This window comes from Pongo abelii, chromosome Y (genome assembly GCF_028885655.2).
Source record: "Pongo abelii isolate AG06213 chromosome Y, NHGRI_mPonAbe1-v2.0_pri, whole genome shotgun sequence".
Taxonomy (NCBI): Eukaryota; Metazoa; Chordata; class Mammalia; order Primates; family Hominidae; genus Pongo; species Pongo abelii.
Window position 1 is genome coordinate 4,497,611 of NC_072009.2, and position 23,698 is coordinate 4,521,308.

General features: G+C 35.7%; 1 protein-coding gene across 30 annotated transcripts in view; it reads right to left on the minus strand.

Moving 5' to 3' along the window:
• LOC129053431 (histone demethylase UTY) overlaps positions 1-23,698 on the minus strand; it is a 234,424-nt gene that overhangs the window by 125,778 nt on the left and 84,948 nt on the right. For 29 of the 30 annotated variants that reach the window (XM_063721447.1, XM_054545477.2, XM_054545474.2 and 26 more), the window contains one exon: positions 34-127. In XM_063721447.1, the coding sequence (XP_063577517.1) occupies positions 34-127 (94 nt within the window). Of the gene's footprint in view, positions 1-33; positions 128-8,825; positions 8,885-23,698 lie in introns of those variants that run through there. The other variant, XM_063721451.1, reaches the window with a different exon arrangement.

Sequence of the window (23,698 nt, forward strand, 5' to 3'; positions counted from 1 at the left end):
TTAATGTAATGTATAATAAAAGTTTTCATGTACCTAACTGTTGCAATACAGTTGCTTTTACTTGTGCAGGAAGGTTTTCTGTCTGTAAAAGTTGTTCATATGCTTCCTTTGCAGAATGATACTTCCTCTAAAGAGCAAAGGAAAAAGAATATTTAGAGAAAAATAGATAAATATTAAAATAAAAATACTCTTGATTTTAACAATATATACATGGCCATACTTAACTTACAAGTAACTTAAATAATAAATCAATATGTAATGATGAATATTAAAAATTATAAATGTGATAAAAAATAAAGTAATATTACAATATTATTAAAATAGCTAGCACATGAAGATTTACATACTAATAATGTTTAAGAAGTTTCCAGTACCATAAAAAAGTAACAAAGTAAAAAGTGCTAATATTTTAACTGAATATTTATTTAGCCCAGGCCAGCCATGTTTCAGATTACAGCAAAAAAACTAACATTAAATATAACAAGGTGTAACCAAATACTCCAACATTTAAAAAAAATCTGTATCTCAAATGCCACAAAAAAAATTGCAACCTCTAACTTTATTTAAGTAACATTCATAAAGCTACAGAAGTATTCTACCAGAAAATGCAATATTAGCCTAGAAATATTTTCAAAGAGAACAGTAATTTATTTGTTAATACATCAAGTACCACTATTCTTTACAAACTACTGTTCTTAGCAAAAAGTACAGAATCAAAAAAGTATTTAAAATTTAAATTCAAAATTTAAAACATACAGTTCTGGAAAATACTCTTTAGAAGTATTTATAATTTTAAAGACACTACATTTCCCATAGATATAAAGTAACAATATTTGTAATATTTAAGGTTGTAAGCAATTTTCTAAGTAAAACCATTTGCACAGCTCTACCTCACAAAGTACTAATACAACTAAAACCTATTATTGTTACAGTTAGAAAGTTAAACTCAACTCCTCCAAACTAAAATAAAACCAATAAATATTGAATCTGAAATATACGTAGCAAAACCAGGCTAAACAATGCAGTAAGAAAGTGGCTTGTACTTATTATCTTAGCTGCCTAAGCAGCTTTAACATTTTAAAAATAAAATAACAAAACCATAAGAGTGCCATTTCAAGAGCTACTAATGATTATAACAAATTAGCAGAGCAATATAACTAAATCAATGCTGTGTAAACTGGGACTGAAAATAAATGTAACCAAAAATGACAGCGAAACAAGTGAGAGGTAAACAACACTATTTTTCTCTTTTTCCCTCTCTCACACACATACGCAAATAGCAAAACTGACCAAAAACAGGTGAAAGCAAAAGTCACAAGTAATGAAAAATGAAGTAAAATTTATAAGCACTTAAATTCATTTAAAAAAACACTTATTTTCAAATAGGGCACTAGAGACCACTGGGGAGTATCAGAGGGAAAGAAAATACAAAGTAAAACATTCAAAATATTTTAACTGCAAAAAATTACAATTAAAAATGGCTAACCATCTCAATGCAAAAAAGCGGGGGCGAGGGGGCAGAGGACATGACAAAATGCATCACTTTTTCATGATTAAACAAAAAAAATTGGCTTGGCGAGGTGGCATATGGCTGTCATCCCAGCACTTTGAAAGGCCGAGGTGGGTGGATCGCTTGAGCCCAGGAGTTCAAGACCAGCCTGACCAACATGGTGAGATCCCATCTCTACTCAAAGTATAAAAATTAACCAGGCCTAATGTTGCACACCTGTAATCCTGTAATCTCAGCTACTCAGGAGGGTTAGGAAGGAGAAGTGCTTGAACCTGGGAGGTGGAGGCTGCAGGGAGCCAGATTGAATCACTGCACTTCAGCTGAGCGACAGAATGAGAGCCTGTCTCCAAAACAAAACAATACAAAAACCCAAACCTCAAAAATTATAAATGGAAGGGAGATTCTTCAATGTAAGAAAGGCCATATGTGATAAGCCCTCCAAAAATGTCCATGAAAAGACTGACAGCTTTTCCCCTAATATCAAGAACTACAAAGCAAACCAAAATCACATTTCTACTCAACTTAGTAATGAAAGTTCTAGCTAAGCAATTAGACATAAAATAAAACGCATCCAAGTCAGAAAAGCAAATAAGCTCATTTTCCTGAGGTGATATGACCTATATAAAAAATTATTAAGCATACACAAAAACTACACACACACACACACAGGCACACAGAGTAAAGTTGCCAGATTCAAAATCAACATTCAAAAATTAGTTGTACTTTAGTCCCTCCTTATCTGCAGTTTCACTTTCCATGGTTTCAGTTACCCACATGCAAATGAAGTCCAAAAATAGTAAATAAAAAAAATCCAGAAATAAAACAATTTATAAGTTTTAAACCCTGTGCTGTTCTTAGTAGCATTATGAAATCTCACAACATTCATGACACTGGGAACATAAGTCGTCACTTTTTCCAGTGTACCTGCATTATATATATATGTACCCACCCTGTACGTGCTTGCTAAGTCTCTTACTTAGTTGCTATCTTGATTATCAGCTTGAAAACCGTGATCCATATATAGTGTCCAGCACTATTTGAGTTTTCAGGTAACCTAAGGAAGTCTTGAAATGTGTCTCCCACAAGTAAAGCTGATAGAGAAGTTGTGGGGGTACGGGGATAAGAAGGATTACTGTACACTAACAATAGCAATTAACAATTTGAAAAGAAAATTAAGAAAACAATTCTATTAACAGGATTAAAAAGAAAAAAATTTTGAAGCAATAAATGTACCAAAAGCGAAATACCTGTACACTGAAAACTATAAAACAATGCTAAAAGAAATTAAAGACACAAATAAACAAGAGACATTCTGTGTTCATGAACTGAAATTCTTGATACTTTTGCAATGACAGCACTTTCCAAAGCAGTTTATGGATATAAAACAATCCCTATGAAAACTGCATACTGATTTGCAGAAACTGAAAAACTCATCCTAAAATTCATATTTCAAAGGGCCAAAAACAGCCAAGTAACTGTTGAAAAAATAAAGTGAAGAATTTGCACATTCAAAGTTCATACTGACTAAAAAATGATAGTAAATGAAACAATACGGTATTGGTATAACAATAAAAGAGAGCCCAGAAATAAAATGCCCACACAGATGGTAAACTGATTTTCACCAGAGGTGCCAAAACATGTCAATGGAAAATAGTGTTCTAAACAAATGGTGCTTGAAAAATTCAATATCCACACTGAAAATGATGAAAATCAGTCCTTACTTTATACATATAAAAAATTAACTGAAAATGAATCAAAGCCCTAAATGTAAAACTTGAATAATAAAACTCTTAAAAAAAATTGCATGATGTCTTCGCACCTTGGATTTCACAGTGATTTCTTAAACATGACACTAAAAGCATAGGTAACAAAAAGAAAAACTCGACTTCTCCAAAATTAAAACTTCTGTGCATCAAAGACACTATCAAAATAGTGAAAACCGCAAAGTGGGAGAAAATATAAGCAAATCATGTATCTGGCAATTGGATTAATATTCAGAATATATTTAGAACTCCTACTATTTGACAACCAAACCCCTCACAACCAATTCAAAAAAGGGCAAAGGATTTGAATAGACATTTCTCCAAGAAGCTATACATGTGTCCAATAAGCCCAGGAAAGGATGCTCAAAACCATTAGTCTAAGGGTACTCTAAATCAAACAATAATGAAATATCACTTCACAACCACCAGGATGAAGGACATGGAGAAATTGGAACCCTTGTGTATTGCCATTAAGAATGGTACAACTACTGTGCAAAACAGCTTGGTGGTTCCTTAAAATACTAAACAAAGTTATATTTCTCAGCAATTCCACTAGATACATACCCAAATGAAAACAAAGCCTCAGGTAAATACTTGTACACCGCTGGGTATAGCAGTATTATTCACAACTGCCAAAATATGGAAATAATCCAGCTGTTCATTTACAGACAAATGGATAAGCAAAAATATAAATGTGAATGAGTATAACAAAATATTGTTCACGCACAAAAAATAATGAAGTTCTGAAAATGTGAATGAACCCTAAAGATTCAAAGCTAAGCAAAATAAGCAAGACACAAAAAGATAAATACTGTATGATCCATTTGTGTGATGTATCCCAAAATAGACAAATTCAAAGACATAAAGCAAAGGATATCACGGGCTGAAGTCAGAAGAAAATGAAGACTTAGTAAGTACAGATTTTGTATTATGAATGATAAAAAAAAGTTATGGAAACAAACAGTGGCAATAGTTACACAATACTGTGAATGTACTTAACGCTACTAAATGGCACACTTAAAAGCACATAAAATACGCCTTAGGGGGCTGAGGCAAGAGGATTTCTTTAGGCCAGGAGTTTGAGACCTGCGTATGCCACATAACAAGACCCCATCTTTACAAAAAATGTTTTAAAAACTAGATGGGCATGGTGGCATGTGCCCATAGACTTAAAGATAAAAGAAGAAAAAAATAGTAAACGTCAAGGGATGTTTATTTCACTAGTTACAAAACAAACCAACAAACAAAAACCAAGAAATACAGTCCGTATAGTATGCTGCCTTATGAAAAGTTTTAAACATAAACCTATACATAGATATGAGCTCAGGCTGGTCTTGAACTTCTGGCCTCAAGCAATCCTCTTGCTTCAGCCTCTGAAAGCACATTTTATTATTTTTAAGTGTACCATTTAAGTACATTCACAGTGTTGTGTAACCATCATCACTATTTTCAAAGCCTTTTCGCCACTCAAAATACAAAATCTGTCACTTTATTAACTCCCCATTCTCTTCTGACTGCAGCCCCTGGTAATCTTTACTTTAGACCTTTAAATTCGTCTATTCTGGGTATTTCATACAGGTAGATCATAGCATTTGTCCTTTTCTGCCTGGCTTTTTTTTAATTTTTATTTTTTGAGAGCTCATTGCAACCTCCACCCCCTGGGTTCAAGAGAGTCTCCTGCCTCAGCCTCCTGAGTAGCTGGGATTACAGGCGCATGCCACTACGGCCAGCTAATTTTTGTATTTTTAGTAGAGATGAGGTTTCACCATGTTGGCCAGGATGGTCTTGATCTCTTGACCTTGTGATCCACCCGCCTCGGCCTCCCAAAGTGCTGGGATTACAGGTGTGAGCCACCGCACCCAGCCCAGCTTACTTCACTTAGTCTTTAAAACAAAACAAAACAAAATACATTCTTATATCTTCAATACCCTAAATTCTGAAAATTTTTAGAGAAATTAGTATATAAAAGTGTTCTCATTAGCAAAGCGGTCTGGGAACTATAATGACAGAGAAACAGTAAGACTTTTGTTTTAGCTTTTAATATTTATTTTAAGCCCCGAAAATATATCCAGTGAAAATATTAAAATAAAGAATAACCATAAACATTTAAAAAACATCTTCATCCAAATGACATGGCGGCCCCACTCCATATCCCCAAGCAATTCTTGAGTTAATAATACTTAAGACTCATCTCATGCACCAGTCCTAGAATCAGCCATTTCTCCAAGGAGCATTAGTTCCTTTTACTAGAGAACAGTATTAGTAACAAAGATCCGGGCAGTAGGTGTGCTTGCTGATACTGTGGCATCACTACTTCAGTTCATCTTGGCTGACAGAACAAGGATATACAGATGTATATGTATACATGATAGTTAATTTACATATATCTATAGGTATATTTACATGTAAGCTATCTATATAAAAATACCTTAATCCAAACATGAGTTCATACTGATATTACCAGATATAATCCATTTCCTATAGTTCATTCTAGTATCCCCCAATGGCCTATTTGTAGACTCCTACCTCAACAGGGAATAAACTGCTCCCAAGAATACCATTCATTTTCTTATTTGCAGAATTTCTTATTTTCTTATTTCATCTTCTCATTTTTCTCCTCCTCTATTTTTCTGTTATTGTCTATTTCTTATTTCATTGTCTTATTTGTAGAATGCCAGTATGTTATAGTTTTTGAATTTCTAAAATTTATCCCCATAACAACTTTCCCACTAACAGCACAATTCTTAGGCATAAGATTGTTTTATTTTGTTTAAATGTGGTTTTATTTTGTTTAAATGTGGTTTCATTTCCAAAGATCAGTAGATTTCTCCCATTACTCTCTTCAAAGAGATGACGTGATACATTTCTAACAAAATTTATTTGGATATAGTCTATGTTCCATTCTTGAATTTCCTGACCTCACAAATTTGTTTTAAATTTTATACACATTTAAGGTTCATTCTTTAGGCTCTAAAGTTAGATGCCTGTCTTAAAAAAGTATGCTAATGTATCCAAGATAATGTCATATATCCAACAATACAGCAGCATGCAAAATTATTTGATTATTCTAACATAACCCAGGGGCTTCATCTAATTATCGTCCCTCTCTAAACTCCCTGAAAACATCTGATCTCATTACTATACTTACAGTATTTACAAAATGTCAAATAAATAGATTGCAAAGTACGAAGTCTTTTTGTAATGGCTTCTTTAATTTAACAATGTGTATTTAAGATTCATCTTTGTCGGTACATGAATTCATAGTTAATTCCTTTGCAATATTTAGTAATATTAAATAGTATGTATTAGCACAGTTTTACACACTCACCTAGTGAAATGTATCTTGGTAGTTTCCATTATGCAGCAGTTAGGAATAAGCATTCATACACAGATTTTTGTTAGGAAATAGACTTTCAAGTCAGTTTGGAAAACGTGCAGAAAGACTTGAGTAATATGTAAAGTCTGTATTTAGTATTACAAGAAACCGTCTTTCAAAATGACTGTTTCAATTTGTGTTACCAAAAGCAATGGATTATTTATTTATGTTACTATGTAACTTACCAGACATAATATTGTTAGGCTCTTAAAAATTTAGACTTTCTAACAGTTGTATACTAATAGTACTAACATGTTTTGTTTTAACATGAATTTACCTAGTAACATCTTTTCATGTTTACGTGCAATCTGAGTATCTTTCTTCTTCAATGTGTTTCTCTTCATATATTTTCACCATTTTAAATATTTTTTTATTATTACTACTGTTGGGTTTTACAAGTTTCTTGTATCATTCTGTAAAGCCCTTTATTCAATATGTGATTTTTACATATTTTCTCCCATTCTATGGCTCATCTTTTCAATCTTTTAACAGTGTTTCTGAGAGCAAAAGATTTTAATGCTAATTATCAAATATAAGTATTTTTTTCACAAGGATGGTACAAAGTGTTATATCTAAAAACTAATAATAAAGACAAGTTCTTATATATTTGTACACCTGTGATCCATTTTGAATTCCATTTTGTGTACAGTGTGAGGTAGAGATCCACATTTTCTTCCGCATAAATGTCCAACTGCTCATTACCATTTTTTGGAAGCACAATGCTATCATCACTGTATTATACACAGAGAGCACTGTCAAAATCAGTTGACTAGACAAGCCCTGGAAGTCACTTGAGACACAACCAAAAGACAGTTTAGAAAACCAGAACTGGAAGTGTAAACTACCTAGGCATTCTGGGTCTAGACCAATGTAGTGACAGTATTAGGACCTCCCACCTGAAAGAACAGCATGACCAGGATCATTACCATCACTGAAAATATAAAACAGTAGAGCACCCAAAAAAGTAAAAGAACCTAGTGAATCCCTTTTTATAAATGGCATATTCAAAACTCCTTTTCTGAGTGTGCTTTCATCCCCGTAATGCTGAGACTACCTTCCCCCACACAAAGAGGCACCAGTCAGCCTGGCTATGGAAAGCATCCTCTTCTCGTGAAAACAGCACCATTAGAGTGAGAACCTGAAGGAACACTAAATAAACAAACAGAATAATATAGAACCACCAAACTCTTACAAAGGAATTTTCTTTAGAACCACAGTCTGGAAGAGTAGAGACAGAATCTACATCACAAAAATGCTTCAATAATCACTCCAAATTCCCTTGAAACAAATGAAAATGATAAAGATCTCAGTAAAGAAATACAAGTTTAAAATGAAAGAAACTGAATTATAAAATTTAAAGATGCTACAACAAAACTCCCTGAACAGCTCAGTAGCACAGCAGAAATGAAAAGAGAACATAATCTTCTGTTACAACGAACCTGAGGACTTGGCAACAGAATTTACATTTGCACAACAACAAAAAAATCAGATTAAATATATACATAAAATGAAGACCTGTGGACCAATAATGAAATATCAAGCATTTACAACACAAGCATTCATAAATATGAAGCACATGTGACAAAAAGAGTAAATGATAAAATTATGGCTAAACGTCACAAATTGTCAACAGACATAAACCTATTCCAAAGGCTGAGCAGGCGGGATGTGGTGGCTCACGCCTGTAATCCCAGCACTTTGAGGGGCTGAGGTGGGTGGATTACATGAGGTCAGGAGCTTGAGACCAGGTGGCAAAGATGATGAAACCCTGTCTCTGCTAAAAATACAAAAATCAGCTGGGCTTGGTGGCAGGCACCTGTAATCTCAGCTACTCAGAAGGCTGAGTCAGGAGAACAGCTAGAACCGGGGAGGTAGAGGTTGCAGTGAGCTGAGATTGAGCCACTGTACTCCAGCCTGGGTGACAAGAGGGTGATTCTACCTCAAAAAATAAAAAACAAAAAAGGCTGAGCAAAGCTCCATGGGATAAATCCAAAAATATCTATGGCAAATATGAATTTCCCACCTGAAACCACAAACAAGAAAGGAAATCGTGTATTAGTCAACTGCTGAAAGAAAAGACTTTTCAACATAAATTATATCTGGTAAAAATGTATGTCAGCAACAAAGAAAAATAAAGACATTCTCAGATAAAGAAATTTGTTGGTAGCCAACCTACCACAAAAAGTATGATAAAAATTGAGCTCTTCAAAAAGAAATGATAAAAAGGAATCCTAGAGAATCTGAAAGAAAAAAAAAAGAGCAGACATGTGTAACTCAAAATAAGATTTCAACATATAAGTTTACAAAACTATGCTTGGTTATTTTTTAAAAAGTATCTATATAACAAACTTATTTTTAAAGTGGGGAAGGTAAAAAGGCAAGGATATAGATATAAGGGATGTCCACATTTCAACTAAGTAGCAAAATGTCAACACTAGACGTCACATGTCCATATTGTAAATAACCAGAGAAACTAAAAATTATATAGATATTTTCAAACATCCAAATTATATGTCAATGTGAAATTTTAAAAGATAAATCACATAATCCCAAACTGGTCAATAATTTTCCTCCATGCAGTATGTAAAGACAACCACGGGTTAAAAAAAAAAAAAAAAAAAAAACCATCTACAAACAATGAGTTTCAAATTTAACACAGACAAAACGAAAGTATGAGAATAGAAAAATGGCAATTAATATTTATAATAATTTTTTGACCAGGTGCGGTGGCTCATGCCTATAATCCCAGCACTTTGAAAAGCCATAGCAGATGGATCACTTGAGGTCAGGAGTTCAAGACCAGCCTGGCCAACATGGCAAAACCCTGTCTCTACTAAAAGTACAAAAGTTAGCCAGGTGTGGTGTCACACGCCTGTAGTCCCAGCTGCTTGGGAGGCTGAGGCAGGAGAATCACTTGAATCTGGGAGGCAGAGGTTGCAGTGAGCCGAGATCACACCATTTTACTTCAGCCTGGGCAACAGAGCAGATTCTGTCTCAAAAAAAAAATTTTTTTTTTTCAAGCAAGTCTCACATTTCAGCCTCCCAAGCAGCTGGGACTATAGGTGCATGCCAGCAGGCCCGGTTAATTTTTTGTAGAGATAGGGGTGTTTGGCCATGTTGGCTGGGCTAATCTTCAACTACTGGCTTCAAGTAACCTGCCCACCTTGTGCTCCCAAACTGCTGGGATTACAAACGTGAGCCACGGTGCCCCACCAGGCCTTGCCTTAATATTAATAATAATTTTTAAAGACAAAAATGTGGCTGGGTGTGGTGGCTCACACCTGTAATCCCCAGCACTTTGGGAGGCCGAGGCAGGAAGGATCACCTGAGGTCACAGGTTCAAAACCAGCCTGGCCAACATGGTGAAACACTGTGTCCACTAAAAATACAAAAATTAGCTGGTGGTGGTGGCAAGCGCCTGTAATCCCAGCTACTCGGGAGGCTGAGGCATGAGAATCACTTGAATCCAGGAGGCAGAGTTTGCAGTGAGACAAGATGACGCCACTGTACTTGAACCTGGTTGACAGAACAAGACTCCATCTAAAAAACAAAACAAAACAAAAACCAAAAAAAAGCACTGACAGTGCAAGACTAGAGTAACACCAGAGCAAATGGTAGAGTAGACAACTCCAAGGGTTCATCCCTCAATAAAACATTAAGGGGGGGGGAGGGAAACAAGCAAGCAAACCCTGTCCAAAAACATTAAGAATTTATAGTAGTCATAAAACATAGCATCAAGAGTGGAGCCTGACAGGAAAAGCTGGGGAGAAAGATTCTTTGGTAAATTAGGACATTCAAAAGTGCCAGTGTCTATTGGGACACCATACTCATGCCCAAAAGATTCATGCTTGCTCAATAAAAACCTAAGAAGATGAAAACCGTAAGAATTCACCTTTCCCTGATTTCACTTCTATCTGATTACTCAGGACAAGGAGGAAAACTAAGATTTGTAAGCTTACTTATGTACTGGAGTTGTTCCACACCAAAGAGACAATCTACAAAGAGGAAAATGTTTCAGGGTTTTTTTTTCATTTTTTTCGCTCTCTCCTTTTCACTTTATTTGGCTCCTGGTGTGCAAAGAAATCTATATGTAATGTTAGCTGAATACAAGCTAAAGGAATAGAGATCACACATGAAAAATAATATGGAGAGTGAAAATACCTGGTGACCATCAAACAGGCAAGAATTCCTCATGTGAGGATGTTAGAAGGGAGCAAAGACCACCTGGTGACTATCAAAAGAGGCCATCTGGAGGCAAAACTCCTTATCTGGGAATTCAGAAGTAATTAAGTTTCCTTAGTATCTAAAGTTAGCATCTGGTTCCAGTCCTCTTTCAACTTTTATAAATAACTAAAATTTCTACACATCTCTGGAATGCCATGCTGAAACTAATTTTATAATCCTAAGCTCCAATCTTAAGTACCATAAACGCTCCTAAGGAAAATTCACCATGGTCCTCTCAATGAGGTGCCCAGCTGCACCCTTTTGCAGCATTCTTCCTTCCTAATAAACTTTCCTTTTTCACACCTATATTGTTGGTAAATTCGTTTTATGCTGAGTTAACCCCGTGTTGGGGCTCTGACATCTTGCCTGGCAAATACAGACTCTGGAAACATAATTTAAACAGTCATTTAAAAACCAAATGTGGACTACAGTAATAAAATCAAATTCCGAGGAGAGGGAAGAAACTGTCTTCTAGAACTGACATCTTACAATATTTAAAATGTCAAATACAACATAATGAACACATAAAGAAGCAACAGAGTATTTGCCCATTCAAAAAATAAAGATTCCTGGTTTCCAATTTGGCATTTAAGAAGTTGGAAGTCGTCAGTCCATCCTAGCAAAGTAAAAATCCAAACAAGCTGAAAGATCAACAGTTCTTTTTAGATTCATCAGAGAAGTGGGGGTCACAGCACAAGCCAACAACCCCAAAATGGAGGAAAATGACAGACCGATGCAGGGAATAAGGACTGGCCAGAGCAAACACCCCCAAGCACTATCCTCAGAAGGAACCAGTGCTGTCACAGGGAAATCTGAACTGTGAGTGACAGATTACAGGAGCTCAGCATGGACACATGTGAGAGATACAAACACCAGAGGGACGCAGTTATCTGGGGCAAACACATAGATTTCTGAGTTTTATCTCCAGTTTCTCACAGTGAATAATGAGGGAAAAAAAAATCCTCCCAATCTAGCTATCCTGTCCTCAACATGGGGAAAAAAATCTGAGAAGCACTGTGAAGCTGACTGTTCAGAGGCACAGACTCATTAAAGACTGAAACCTAAATCACAGACCTAAATACAAAGCTCCTCCTCCCCACAACTTACCACAACATTAAGGGGTGTGTGTGCATGTGTGTATGTGTATTTATATATATGTATATATCTAGTAACCAGGTATGGATATCAAGAAAAAAATAACCAAAAAGGAAAAAAAAAAACAAAAAAAAACACAGTTGAAAGAGAGAGCAAGCATCAGAACCAAACTCAATTATGACACGGATGTTGCGAATATTAGACTAGGAATTTAAGATAATTGTAATTAAGATCCTAAGAGATGTAACTGATAAAGCAGACAGCAGAAACAGGCAACGGAAAGACAGAGAACTCCTAAGAACCAAAGAGAGATGCTAGAGATAGAAAATAATGTAACAGAAAAGAAGAATACCTTTGAAGACTTACTGGTAAACTAGACAATACTGAGGAAAGAATCTCTTAGCTTGAGGTTACCAACAGAAACTTCCTAAATCGAAAAATGAAAAAAAAAGTCAGAAAGTGTAAATTACTTATAAAGGGAATTACAGAATAAGGAACATAAAATATTTGAAACAAAAGTGAGAATATCCACAAATTAATCTCAGACACAAAACCACAGATGGTGGAAGCTCACGGAACACCGGGCAGAATAAATGCCCACACATTTATACATAGGCATATCATTTTCAGACTACACCAAATCAAGATAAAGAAAAATACTGAAAGAAACTAGAAGGGAAAAAAAAACATTAGACAGCAATGATAAATATTACCTATGTCTTCTCCTTAAAGCAAGAAGAGGAGTAAAATGTCTCTAATGTTTACAGGGGAAAAAAAAAAAACCACCAACCAGGGACTTTATACCCTGATAAACTGTCCTTCCAAAATGAAGAACACAAAACAACCTACTCAGAAAAAAAAAAAGGAAAGCAGTTGATGCCAATATACCTGCTTTGTAATGAATGCTAAAACAAATTATTAGAGAGAAGGAAACTGACAATGGTCAGAAACTCAAAATGCATAAAGAAAAGAAGAGCATCAAAAAAGGGGTAAGTGGAGGTAATATAAACACTTATAAAAATTCTTAGTTGATCTAACAAATTAACACTTCATTTAAAACAATATAAGTGAAATGAATAACAAGAATGATACAGGGAGAGGGAAGTAAAATTAGGATTATTTTATTATTCTAAAGTATGCTCACTACCAGTGAAGGGGTAAAGAGGAATAGTGCTGCTTTATAGTGGACTTCTATTAGTGCACAATTAAGAGTTAAATCACAGGCTGGGTGTGGTGGCTCACGCCTGTAACCCCAGTACTTTGGGAGATGGGGTGAGTGGATCACCTGAGCTCAGGAGTTTGAAACCATGATGAAACCCTGTCTCTACTAAAAATGTAAAAATTAGCCGGGTGTGGTGGCCCATGCCTGTAATATTCAGGAGGCTGAGGCAAGAGAATCACCTGAACCCTGGAGGCGGAGGCTGCAGTGAGCAGAGATCACTCCATTGTACTCCAGCCTGGGCGACAAGAGTGAAACTGTTTTGGGTGGGGAGGAAAAAAAGAGTACGTGACAGTAAGACAGGAGTGAAAATGCAATCTTACATAATGCTCAGTTAAAACCATAAAAGGTGGAAACAAGTCAGAGACAAAAATAGAAACAAAGAAAAATGGCAACAAACAAAACCAGCAGATACTAATCCAATTAAAGTCACATTCCACCTAACAACTTTTTCAGTAAATGACAGATTGTGTAAATTACAGTGGTCCCATACGGTTATAATGGACCTGAAAAATTCTTACCCCAGGTGGCATCACAGCCATGTTAAAGTCTTAGTGCCATGGAATACTTGCGTTTGTGGTGATGTCAACGTAAATAAACTTACTGCACTGCGAGCTGCCTAGAAGTGCAGAACAGTATAATACACTCAGCAATGATAATAAATGACCATGTTGCTGATTTATGTATTCACTATAATATTTATTGTTATTTTAGAGTGTACTCTTCCTATTAATTAAAAAACCCACTTAAAATATTTTTTAAAAATATTAAAAGTAGATGATATGAAAAGATAAAATATATGCTAATTGTAATTTAAGCAAAAGCAGGAAACACAGCAGACTTCAAGCCAAGCAACGTTTTCTGGGATAAAGAGCAGCATTACATAGTAACAAAGGAGTCCACTCTCCAAGAAGACATAACAATCCTTAATATTTATGCACCTAACAATGGATAAATAAGGCAAAAAAAGGCAGAACACCAAGGAAACATAGACGAATTCAGTAGCTGAGTAGGAGAATTTAATATCAATCAATAAAAACACAGAAACAGTGGAAATCAAAATCAACACCACCATCAACCAACTGAATATATAGTCATCTCTTGATATTCATGGGAGATTGGTTCTAGTACCCCAGAAGACACCGAAATCCACACATACTAAGCTCCACAAATTACCCTGTGTAACTAGGGTATGTAAGAGTCAACTCTCTGTATCCCTGAGTCTTCATCTCACAAACACTGCATTTTCAACCTCCATTTGTTTTTGGAAGTGTAGCCTGCAGCAGCAGGAGAATACACATTCTTCTTAAATTCAAATAAAACATTCACAAAGTCACAACACATTGTGTCATAAAATATACCTTAACAAATTTCAAAGAATAGGAAATCATACGTGTGGAGGGCAGCTTGAATTTACAAATCAGACTTAAACTAGAAGTCAATAAAATTAAAAGGACTGGTTAATCTACAAAATAGTTCAAGATTAAATAGCACACTCCTATTAGCTTTAATCTAGGAATCAACATGTATAAACTACAAGTCAATAAAAGTAAAAGGACTGGTTAATCTCAACAATAGTTCAAGATTAAATAGCACACTCCTATTATAGCATGAGTAAAAAGAGTTCTCAAGAAAATAAAACAACATTTTGAATTAAATGAAAACAAAACTTATAAAAGTTTGTGGGATGGAGCATAAGCAGTGCTTACAGGGGAATTTACAGCACTGAATGCATGTATCAAAAAGAGGACATACTGGGCCGGGTGCAATGGCTTATGCCTACAATCCCAGCACTTTGAGAGGCCAAGGCCAGAGGATCACTTGAGGTCAGGAGTTTCAGACCAGCCTGGAAACTCTGTCTCTACTAAAAATGCAAAAATTAGCCAGGTGTGGTGGCAGGCACCTGTAATCCCAGCTACTTGGGAGGCTGAGGCAGGAGGATTGCTTCAGCCTGGGAGGTGGAGGTTGCAGTGAACTGAGATCGTGTCACTGCGCTACAGCCCAGGTGACAGAGTGAGACTCTGTCTAAAAAAAAAAAAAAACAAAAATTGGCTGGGCATGGTGGCGGGTGCCTGTAGTACCCGCTACTCGGGAGGCTGATGTAGGAGAATGGCGTGAACCCGAGAGGTGGAACCTGCAGTGAGCCGATATCACGCCACTGTACTCCAGCCTGGGTGACAGAGCAAGACCTGTCTCAAAAAAAAAAAAAGTACTGAAAATCAGTCACTTATGCATACACCTTAAAAAATGTGAAGGAGCAAATTAGATATAAAAAAATTAAGTAATAAAAATTAGAACAGAATGGAATCAAACTGAAAACAGGAAATCAATAAAAAACAAGTCAATGAAACCAAAATAGTTCTGTGAAAAGATCCACACATCAATAATCCCCTACCTTTCAGGCTAATAAAAAAAGAAGACACAAATAACTCACATTAGAAATGAAAGCGAAAATGTAGCTACTGATGCCATGGACATTAAAAGATTGTAAGACAATGCAATCAAAAAATTGCCAAAAAATCTAGAAGAAGTGAACCAACTTCTTGAAAGGCAATTTGCCAAAACTCACATAATCTGAATAAGTAGATATCAAGTAAAAAAAATTCAAGGCAATAATAAATAATCTTCTAAAAAAGAAGGCTCTAGGCCTACATCAGCTCACTGGTGAATTCTACCAACATTTAAGGGAAGAAACTACAATTCTCTACAATCTCTTTAAAGAGAAAGAAATAGAATACTTGCTAACTCATTTTACATGGCCAGAACTACTCTAAATCCAAAATCAGGAAGACATTTCAAGAAACAAAAACTACACATCAAAATCTCTTATAAATACGATACAAAAATGTTCAGCAAAATATTAGCAAATGAAATACAACAACCTATTTTGCAATCCAACAAGTGAGATTTATCCCTGATGTGCAGAGATAGTTTAACTGAAAATCAATTAATGTAACCTATTAAATCAAAAGGCTTTAAAAAAAAAATCACATGATGGCAGGCCAAGGGGATCACTGCAGTCCCAGCACTATGGGATGCTGAGGTGGGCAGATGGCTTGAGCTTAGGAGTTCAAGACCAGCCTGGGTAACATGATGAAACCCTGACTCTACTAAAAATACAAAAATTAGCCAGGTGTGGTGGTGCATGCCTGTGCTCCCACCTACTCTAGAGGCTGAGATGGGAGGATTGCTTGAGATTGGGAGGCAGAGGTTGCAGGGAGCTCAGATCGCACCAGTATACTCCAGCCTGGGCAACAGAGTGAGACCAAATGTCAAAAAATATTTATAATTAAAAAACAAAAGGTTTACAGATTGGGAAGGAAGAAATAAAACTGCTCTCTCCATGGACAACATAAAGTATGCAGACAATCTAAAGGAAGTGATAAAAAAAAAACCTCTTGAAATTCATAAGAGATTAACTCACAATTGCATGATCTAAGAGTAATACGAAGAAAGACAACGGTTTCTTTTTTTTGAGATGGAGTTTCACTCTTGCTACCCAGGCTGGAGTGGAATGGCGTAATCTTGGCTCACTGCAACCTCCGCCTCCCAGGCTCAAGTGATTCTCCGGCCTCTGCCTCCTGAGTAGTTGGGATTATAGACAAGTGCCACCAACCTGGCTAATTTTTTTGTATTTTTAGTAGAGATGGGGGTTTCATCACGCTAGTCAGGCTCGTGTCCAACTCCTGACGTCAGGTGATACCCGCCTTGGCCTCCCAAAATATTGAGATTGCAGGCATGAGCCACTGTGCCCAGCCAATTGTTTCTTATATACCAGCAATGAACTAGTGGAATTTGGAATTGAAAACACAATACTCTTTACATAACATTCCCCAAATAAAGTAGGTATTAATCTAGGAAACATATACAAGATCTATATGAGGAAAATAACAATAAAAAAAATGATGAAGATACCAAAGAAGAAATAGAGAAATATTCCTGGATGAGAAGACTCAATTCTAACAAGTTATTACACTCTGTGGATATAAACTGATATTAATGTTTACATGAAGAGATATATTTGTAGTATGTACTGCCTTAGAATATTGTACAATTTTCTTTTCTGTCTTGCTCTGTCTTCGAGACTGCAGGGCAGCGATCAAAGTTAACTATAATCTCCAACTCCTGGGCTCAATGTACCCACTTCAGCCTACTGAATATCTAGCAGAGAGGTGTGCACCACTACACCTGACTAATTTTTGTACTTTTTGCTATGTCGCCCAGTCTGGTTTTGAACTTTTGGCCTCAAAGAATTCTCTCATCTCAGCCTCCAAAGTGCTGAGACTACAGAAATGAGCCACTCCATCTAGCTAAAAAAAAACTTTTTAACCTTTTTGTAAAGACAGTCTTGCCATGTTACCCAAGCTGGTCTCACACTCCTGGCCTCACGGGATCCTCTGACCTCAGCCTCTCAAAGCACTGGGATTACAGGTGTGAGCCTCTAAGCCTGGCAATTCTTCTGTCTCAACCTCTGTTCACATAGAGCTCTTCAGAATATATTTTTGTGAGCTATTTTAATTTCTCTAATAATGATTATTTCACCTCTGCCATTTCTTATGTTGTATACACATGCAACTTCTTTTTCTTGAAGCAATTTTTGAATGTTCTGTCGGCTTTTATTCACTGGGGGAAGAACATTAAGGCATACTTTCTAAAAATTTCTACATTATTAATTTCTGAGTGTCTTTCATTTATATCCCATTCAAAGTATTTTCTTATAATATCTTTATGTTCAGTTGTACTTAAATTCATAGAATAAGACTATGCCTAATATAATATTCTTTTACATAAAAACCGGATCTGGCTTACCTCTGACATAGAATTTTGTGTCTGTCTATATGAATAAAATCTGTCTTTTTGTACCAAAATTTAGTACCAAAACTTTTGGTGCTAAAACTAATTCTAAATTATGATTTACTTTAAGAAATAATGAAGGCTGGGAATGGTGGCTATTAATCCTGTAATCCCAGCACTTTGGGAGGCTGAGGTGGGCGGATCTACTTGAGGTTAGGAGTTTGGGACCAGTCTGACCAACATGGCAAAACCCTGTATCTACAAAAATACAAAACTTAGCCGGGCATGGTGGCACATGTCTGTAATCCCATGCGCCTGTAATCCCAGCTGTTCTAGAGGGTGAGGCAGAACTGCTTGAATATGGGAGGAGGTGGTTGCAGTGAGCTGAGATTGTGCCACTGCCCTCCAACCTGGGTAACAGAGCAAGGCTCTATCAAAATAAACAAACAAACAAACAAACATTTCATTCATGTTTAAAATGGCTTAAATGAAGAATTATTCACAGTAACATTAATTCTAATTTTCACAATTATTAATTAAACTGGTCAAAGTAGATCACTGACATTATACCATACAGCTCTACTTGTATTAACAGTAACTTCCAAAACATAAGTTAAAAAAAAACAAACCTTAAGAGTCAAAGAGAATATGCTCACAGGCTACATATAATTTGAATAAAGGAAAACAAAAACAAATTATACAAATACATGTGTGAATTTATCTAAACAAAAGAGTTTTGTACAATACTCAAATAACTAATAACACTGGTGGCTGCTTTGGTAATAAATATAGTTAGAGGCAGAGGGAAGAAGAATTCACAGACCCCCTTTCTTTTCATTTTGTACAAACACATTCAAAATTATGCAGCATTATAATAACTAAATGAATGTTAAAATATCATTAGTTTCTAAATCTGAAAGACTAGTCAGAAAATCCATCTGGTTTTCCCTTAAAATTTTTTATATTAAATATTAATTTCTGGCTGGGCGCGGTGGCTCATGCCTGTAATCCCAGCATTTTGGGAAGCTGACGTGGGTGGATCACCTGAGGTCAAGAGTTTGAGGCCAGCCTGGCAAATGTGGTGAAACCCCTTCTCTACTAAAAATACAAAAATCAGCTGGGCGTGGTGGCAGGCACCTATAATGCCAGCTACTAGGGAGGCTGAGGCAGGAGAATCGCTTGAACCCAGGAGGCAGAGGTTGCAGCGAGCTGAGATCGCACCACTGCACTCCAGCCTGGGGAACAACAATGAAACTCTGTCTTAACAACAATAAAAAATTTAATTTCTACGAATAAGACTGGAGCAGCAACTTGCCCACTCAAAGTTTTCTACTTCTGGGTAAAATTTCATCATTTATGTTCTGCTAGGAAAAAGCTTCTAGATTTTCAAACTTGTTATATTTTTATACAATAGTTCTAAAATATCTTCTATTAACACATCCGTAACCCTGTAGCAAATTTCTCCAACACTACTTTTAACATTTTTCCTTTTTCTCATCTGTGAGAAATATCCATTTGATCTTTTCAAGGATTCAACTTCTGGATTCATTAGGTAATTTCTAAATACAAAACTAAAATAAAATAAGCTTAAGAAGATTTACTGTGTTAAAAACACGTACAGATAACACCAAAAGAAGTAACAATAGATGATGAAATGCTCCAGTTATCTCATCAAAATGAAAGAAAAATATCCAAGAAGAAAACTAACATAGATGTTACTGCATATGTTGCATGCAAACAGCATTTGTAGATACTTATTTTATACTTGTGTCTTTAAACATTTCACAACATGCATTATAGTAAAGGTCAAATAACATTCCATTGTGTACATAGATACACCCTCTCCTGTTTTCTTTATCCATTCGTCTTTCAATGGCCATGTAGTTTGTTTCTACATCTTGGCTATTGCAAATAATCCTACAATTAGTATGAAGTGCGGACAGATGCTGATGCTGTTGCCTTTGGATATATATAAAGTGAATGGCTGGATTATATGATAGCTCTATTTTTAATTTTTTAAGTAACCTTCATCTGTTTTCCATAATGGCTGTACCAATTTATATCCCCCACCAGGACTGTATGGTTCGTTCTCTTTTCTCCACTTCCTCAGTATCACTTTCAACTTTTTCATTAACATCCACTGATGGAGTCAGGCTTTGTGCCCCCACCCAAATCCCATCTTCAATTGTAATCTCACTAATACCCACATGTCAAGGGAGAGACCAGGTGCATGGGGGTGGTTTCCTCCATGCTGTTCTTGTGATAGTGAGTTCTCACAAGATCTAATGGTTTTATCAGGGGCTCTTCCGTCTCTGCTTGACAATTCTCCTTTCTGCAGCCTTGTGAAGAAGGTGCCTTGTTTTCCCTCACCTTCTGCCATGATTCTAAGTTTCCGTAAGCCTCCCCAGCCATGCAGAACTGTGAGTCAATTAAACCTCTTTCTAAATTTCCCAGTCGGGTATGTCTTTATCAGCATTATGAAAACTGACTAATATAGCCATCCTAAGATATGCAGTGATATTTCATGATGGATTTGATTTGAAATTCCCTGATCAGTTCTACTAAGCAGTGTGTCATATACCTGTTGACCATTAGCATACTTTCTTTGGAAAAATGTCAATCCAGGTCCTTTTGCCCACTTTTACTTGTACGTTACTTTTTGGTTACTAAGTAATATGAGTTTTGGAGATATTTGGGGTATTAACCCTTATTGGAATTTATGGTTGGCAAGTACCATCTCCCAAACTCCCAGGATGCTTTTAACTTTGTTGATTGCTTTCTTTACTGTATACAAGCTTTTCAGTTTGATGCAATCCACCTATTTTTGCTTCAATTACCTATGTCTTTAGTGCCACATCCAGAAAAATCACTGCTAAGATCAATGTCATGCACCTTTCCCTGCTCTTTTCTTCTATTATGGTTTTAAGTCTTATGTTTGTAAGTCCTCAATTCATTTTGAGTTGCTTTTTGTGTATGATGTAAGATAAAAATCTAATTCTATTTTTATATATGTGGATGTCCAGTTTTCCCAAAAAAAGACTATCCTTTTCCACTGTATTTTCTTGGATCCTTTGTCAATTATTAGCTGACCCTATGTATGTGGGGTTTTCTTCCAGGCTTTCAATAAAGTACCATTGGTCTATGCATCTTTTTACATACCAGTCACTATCTTACGATTTTCATTACTATCACTTTATAACATACTCTGAAATCAGGAAGTGTAATGGCCTAGCCTTGTTTATCTTGTCCAAGATTCTGTTAGTCCTTCCGGGTGTCATTTGATTCCACACAAATTTTCCAATAGTTTTTTGTATTTCCGTGCAAATGCCATTAGAATTTTGAGACATCACTTAGTGTAGTATGTACATTAGATAAATACTGATTCTTCTAATCCATGAACATGGAGAGACCTTGCTATTTATTTCTGTCATCTTCAGCTTCCTTCACTGATGTTTAACATATTTCAGGCTACAGATCTTTCCATTTCTTTTGGGGATGATTCATTATTAACACATACAAATACTATGATATCTGTATGTTAATTTTGTATCCTGAGGCTTTAATAAATTTGGTTTTGTTTTCTTTTTGGTTCTAATAATTTTTCCTGGAGGTGTTAATTAGGTTTTTTTTTTTTCATCTACATGATCACGACTTCCGCAAACCAAGACTTCTTTTCCTTTTTCTTCCCAATAAGTATTTCTCTATCTCTTTATCATAACTAACGGCTCTGGCTAGGACTTCTAGTACTATGTGGAACAGGAGGACTAAAAGTGAGCATCCTTGTCTTGCTCCTGATTTTAGTGAAAAAGCTTTCCATTATCCCCAAATGAGTATGATGTTAACTACAGATCTGTGATATATGGCCTTAATTATATTGAGATACATTCCTTATGTAATTCATTGAGAATTTTTATCATGAGAAAACACTGAGTTTTTGTCAAATGCTTTTAATCCAGTCACTGAGATAATCATATAATAATCTGTCTTTTATGTTTATGTAGTATATCACATTGATTAGTTTGTCAATGTTTGCATGATCATTACATCCTATGGATAATTCCCTCTTGATCATAGTATGTTAGCCTTTCAATGTGTAACTGAATTTGGATTGGTAATATTTTTTAGTACTTTCATCTCTTGTTAGTATTTTTGCTGGTATTTTGTTAAGAACTTACAATGATTTTAGCAATTAATGTAATCACCATAACAACACAGTAAGTGTAAACCATATGTTTATCCAAAAAGCTACAAAGCCTATTTAACTGGCTATTGAAAGATTAAGAAATAGAACAGCTCAGCAAATTTAAGAAAATGTAATTAACAGGTGACAAAAGATACTAAAAAGATATGAGAAAACCTAGCTGACAGTCTTTCATTTACTGATTAAAAATTAGGAAAACCAAAAGAACCTACATATGTACTCACACAATACTACATTTTACATTTCAGCCTACTTATGGAAGATAAATGCTTGTAACAGAATTTTTTAAATGAGGAGGACTCTCTTATATTAACAAGTAAGGTTATCACCGAGATAAAGAATTCCACTGAATATGTCCATTAACATGAAGTTACCATATGAAAGCACACTACCTATTTTTCCACTTCTGAGAAGATTCTACTCAGTTTAGACTTCATGTCCCCCCTCTATTTTACTGACCTCTACTACACAAACAGGTATAGTCTAATTTTTAAAGATTCAAATATAAAAATTCCGTAACTTCAGTGATTACTCACTGAATAATTTTTTATATTTGCAGCTTTAAAAATTACACAATATGTCATTTAAAATTCATACATTTCTTTCCTTTGATACAAATTTAGATTATTTTAATACCTCCAACTGTACAAACAATACTAATAGGTAGAATGCACTTAAAATTAGTTCCTCCGTATCATGTGATATGTGTCCACACCCAAATCTCACCTTGAATTGTAGTTCCCATAATCCCCATGTACCATGCGGAGGGACCCAGTGGGAGATATTAATAATTTAATAATGGAGGCAGTTACCCTCATGCTATTCTCATGATACTGAGTGAGTTCTCACAAGATCTGGTGGTTTTATACGAGGCTTTTTCCCCATTGCTCACCACTTCTCCTTCCTGTCACCAGGTAAAGAAGGATGTGTTTGTTTCTCCTTCCACCATGATTGTAAGTTTCTTGAGGCCTCCCCAGCCATGCTGAATTCTGAGTCAATTAAACCTCTTTCCTTTATAAATTACCCAGTTTTGGGGATGTCTTTATTAGCAGCATGAGAAAAGACTAATACATCAGGCATGTTTAATGTTAGAATCAAAAACAGTTTCAAGGTATTTTACTGTCAAGTACAATTTTCACCAGCTCTTCTCATTTATTGGGGTCATAAAAAATTATCTAACTGGGGCCAAGCACAGTGGCTCACACCTGTAATCCCAGCACTTCGCAAGGCTGAAGCACGAGGATCACTTCATCCCAGGTGTTTTGAGACCAGCTTTAAAAACACAGCAAGACCCTACCTGTAATAAAAATTAAAATAAACTGGCTGGGAATGTTAGTAGTCCTACTTACTCCAGGGGCTGAAGAGGGAGGATGGCTTGAGCCCAGGAGTTCAAGGCTGCAGTGAACTAAAATTGTCCCCTTAATGCACTCCAGCTTGGGCAACAAGGGACAATTGGTCTCTTAAAAAATAAAATAATAAAATTCCTTTTCCTATATCAAAAGATTAAGAAAATGTT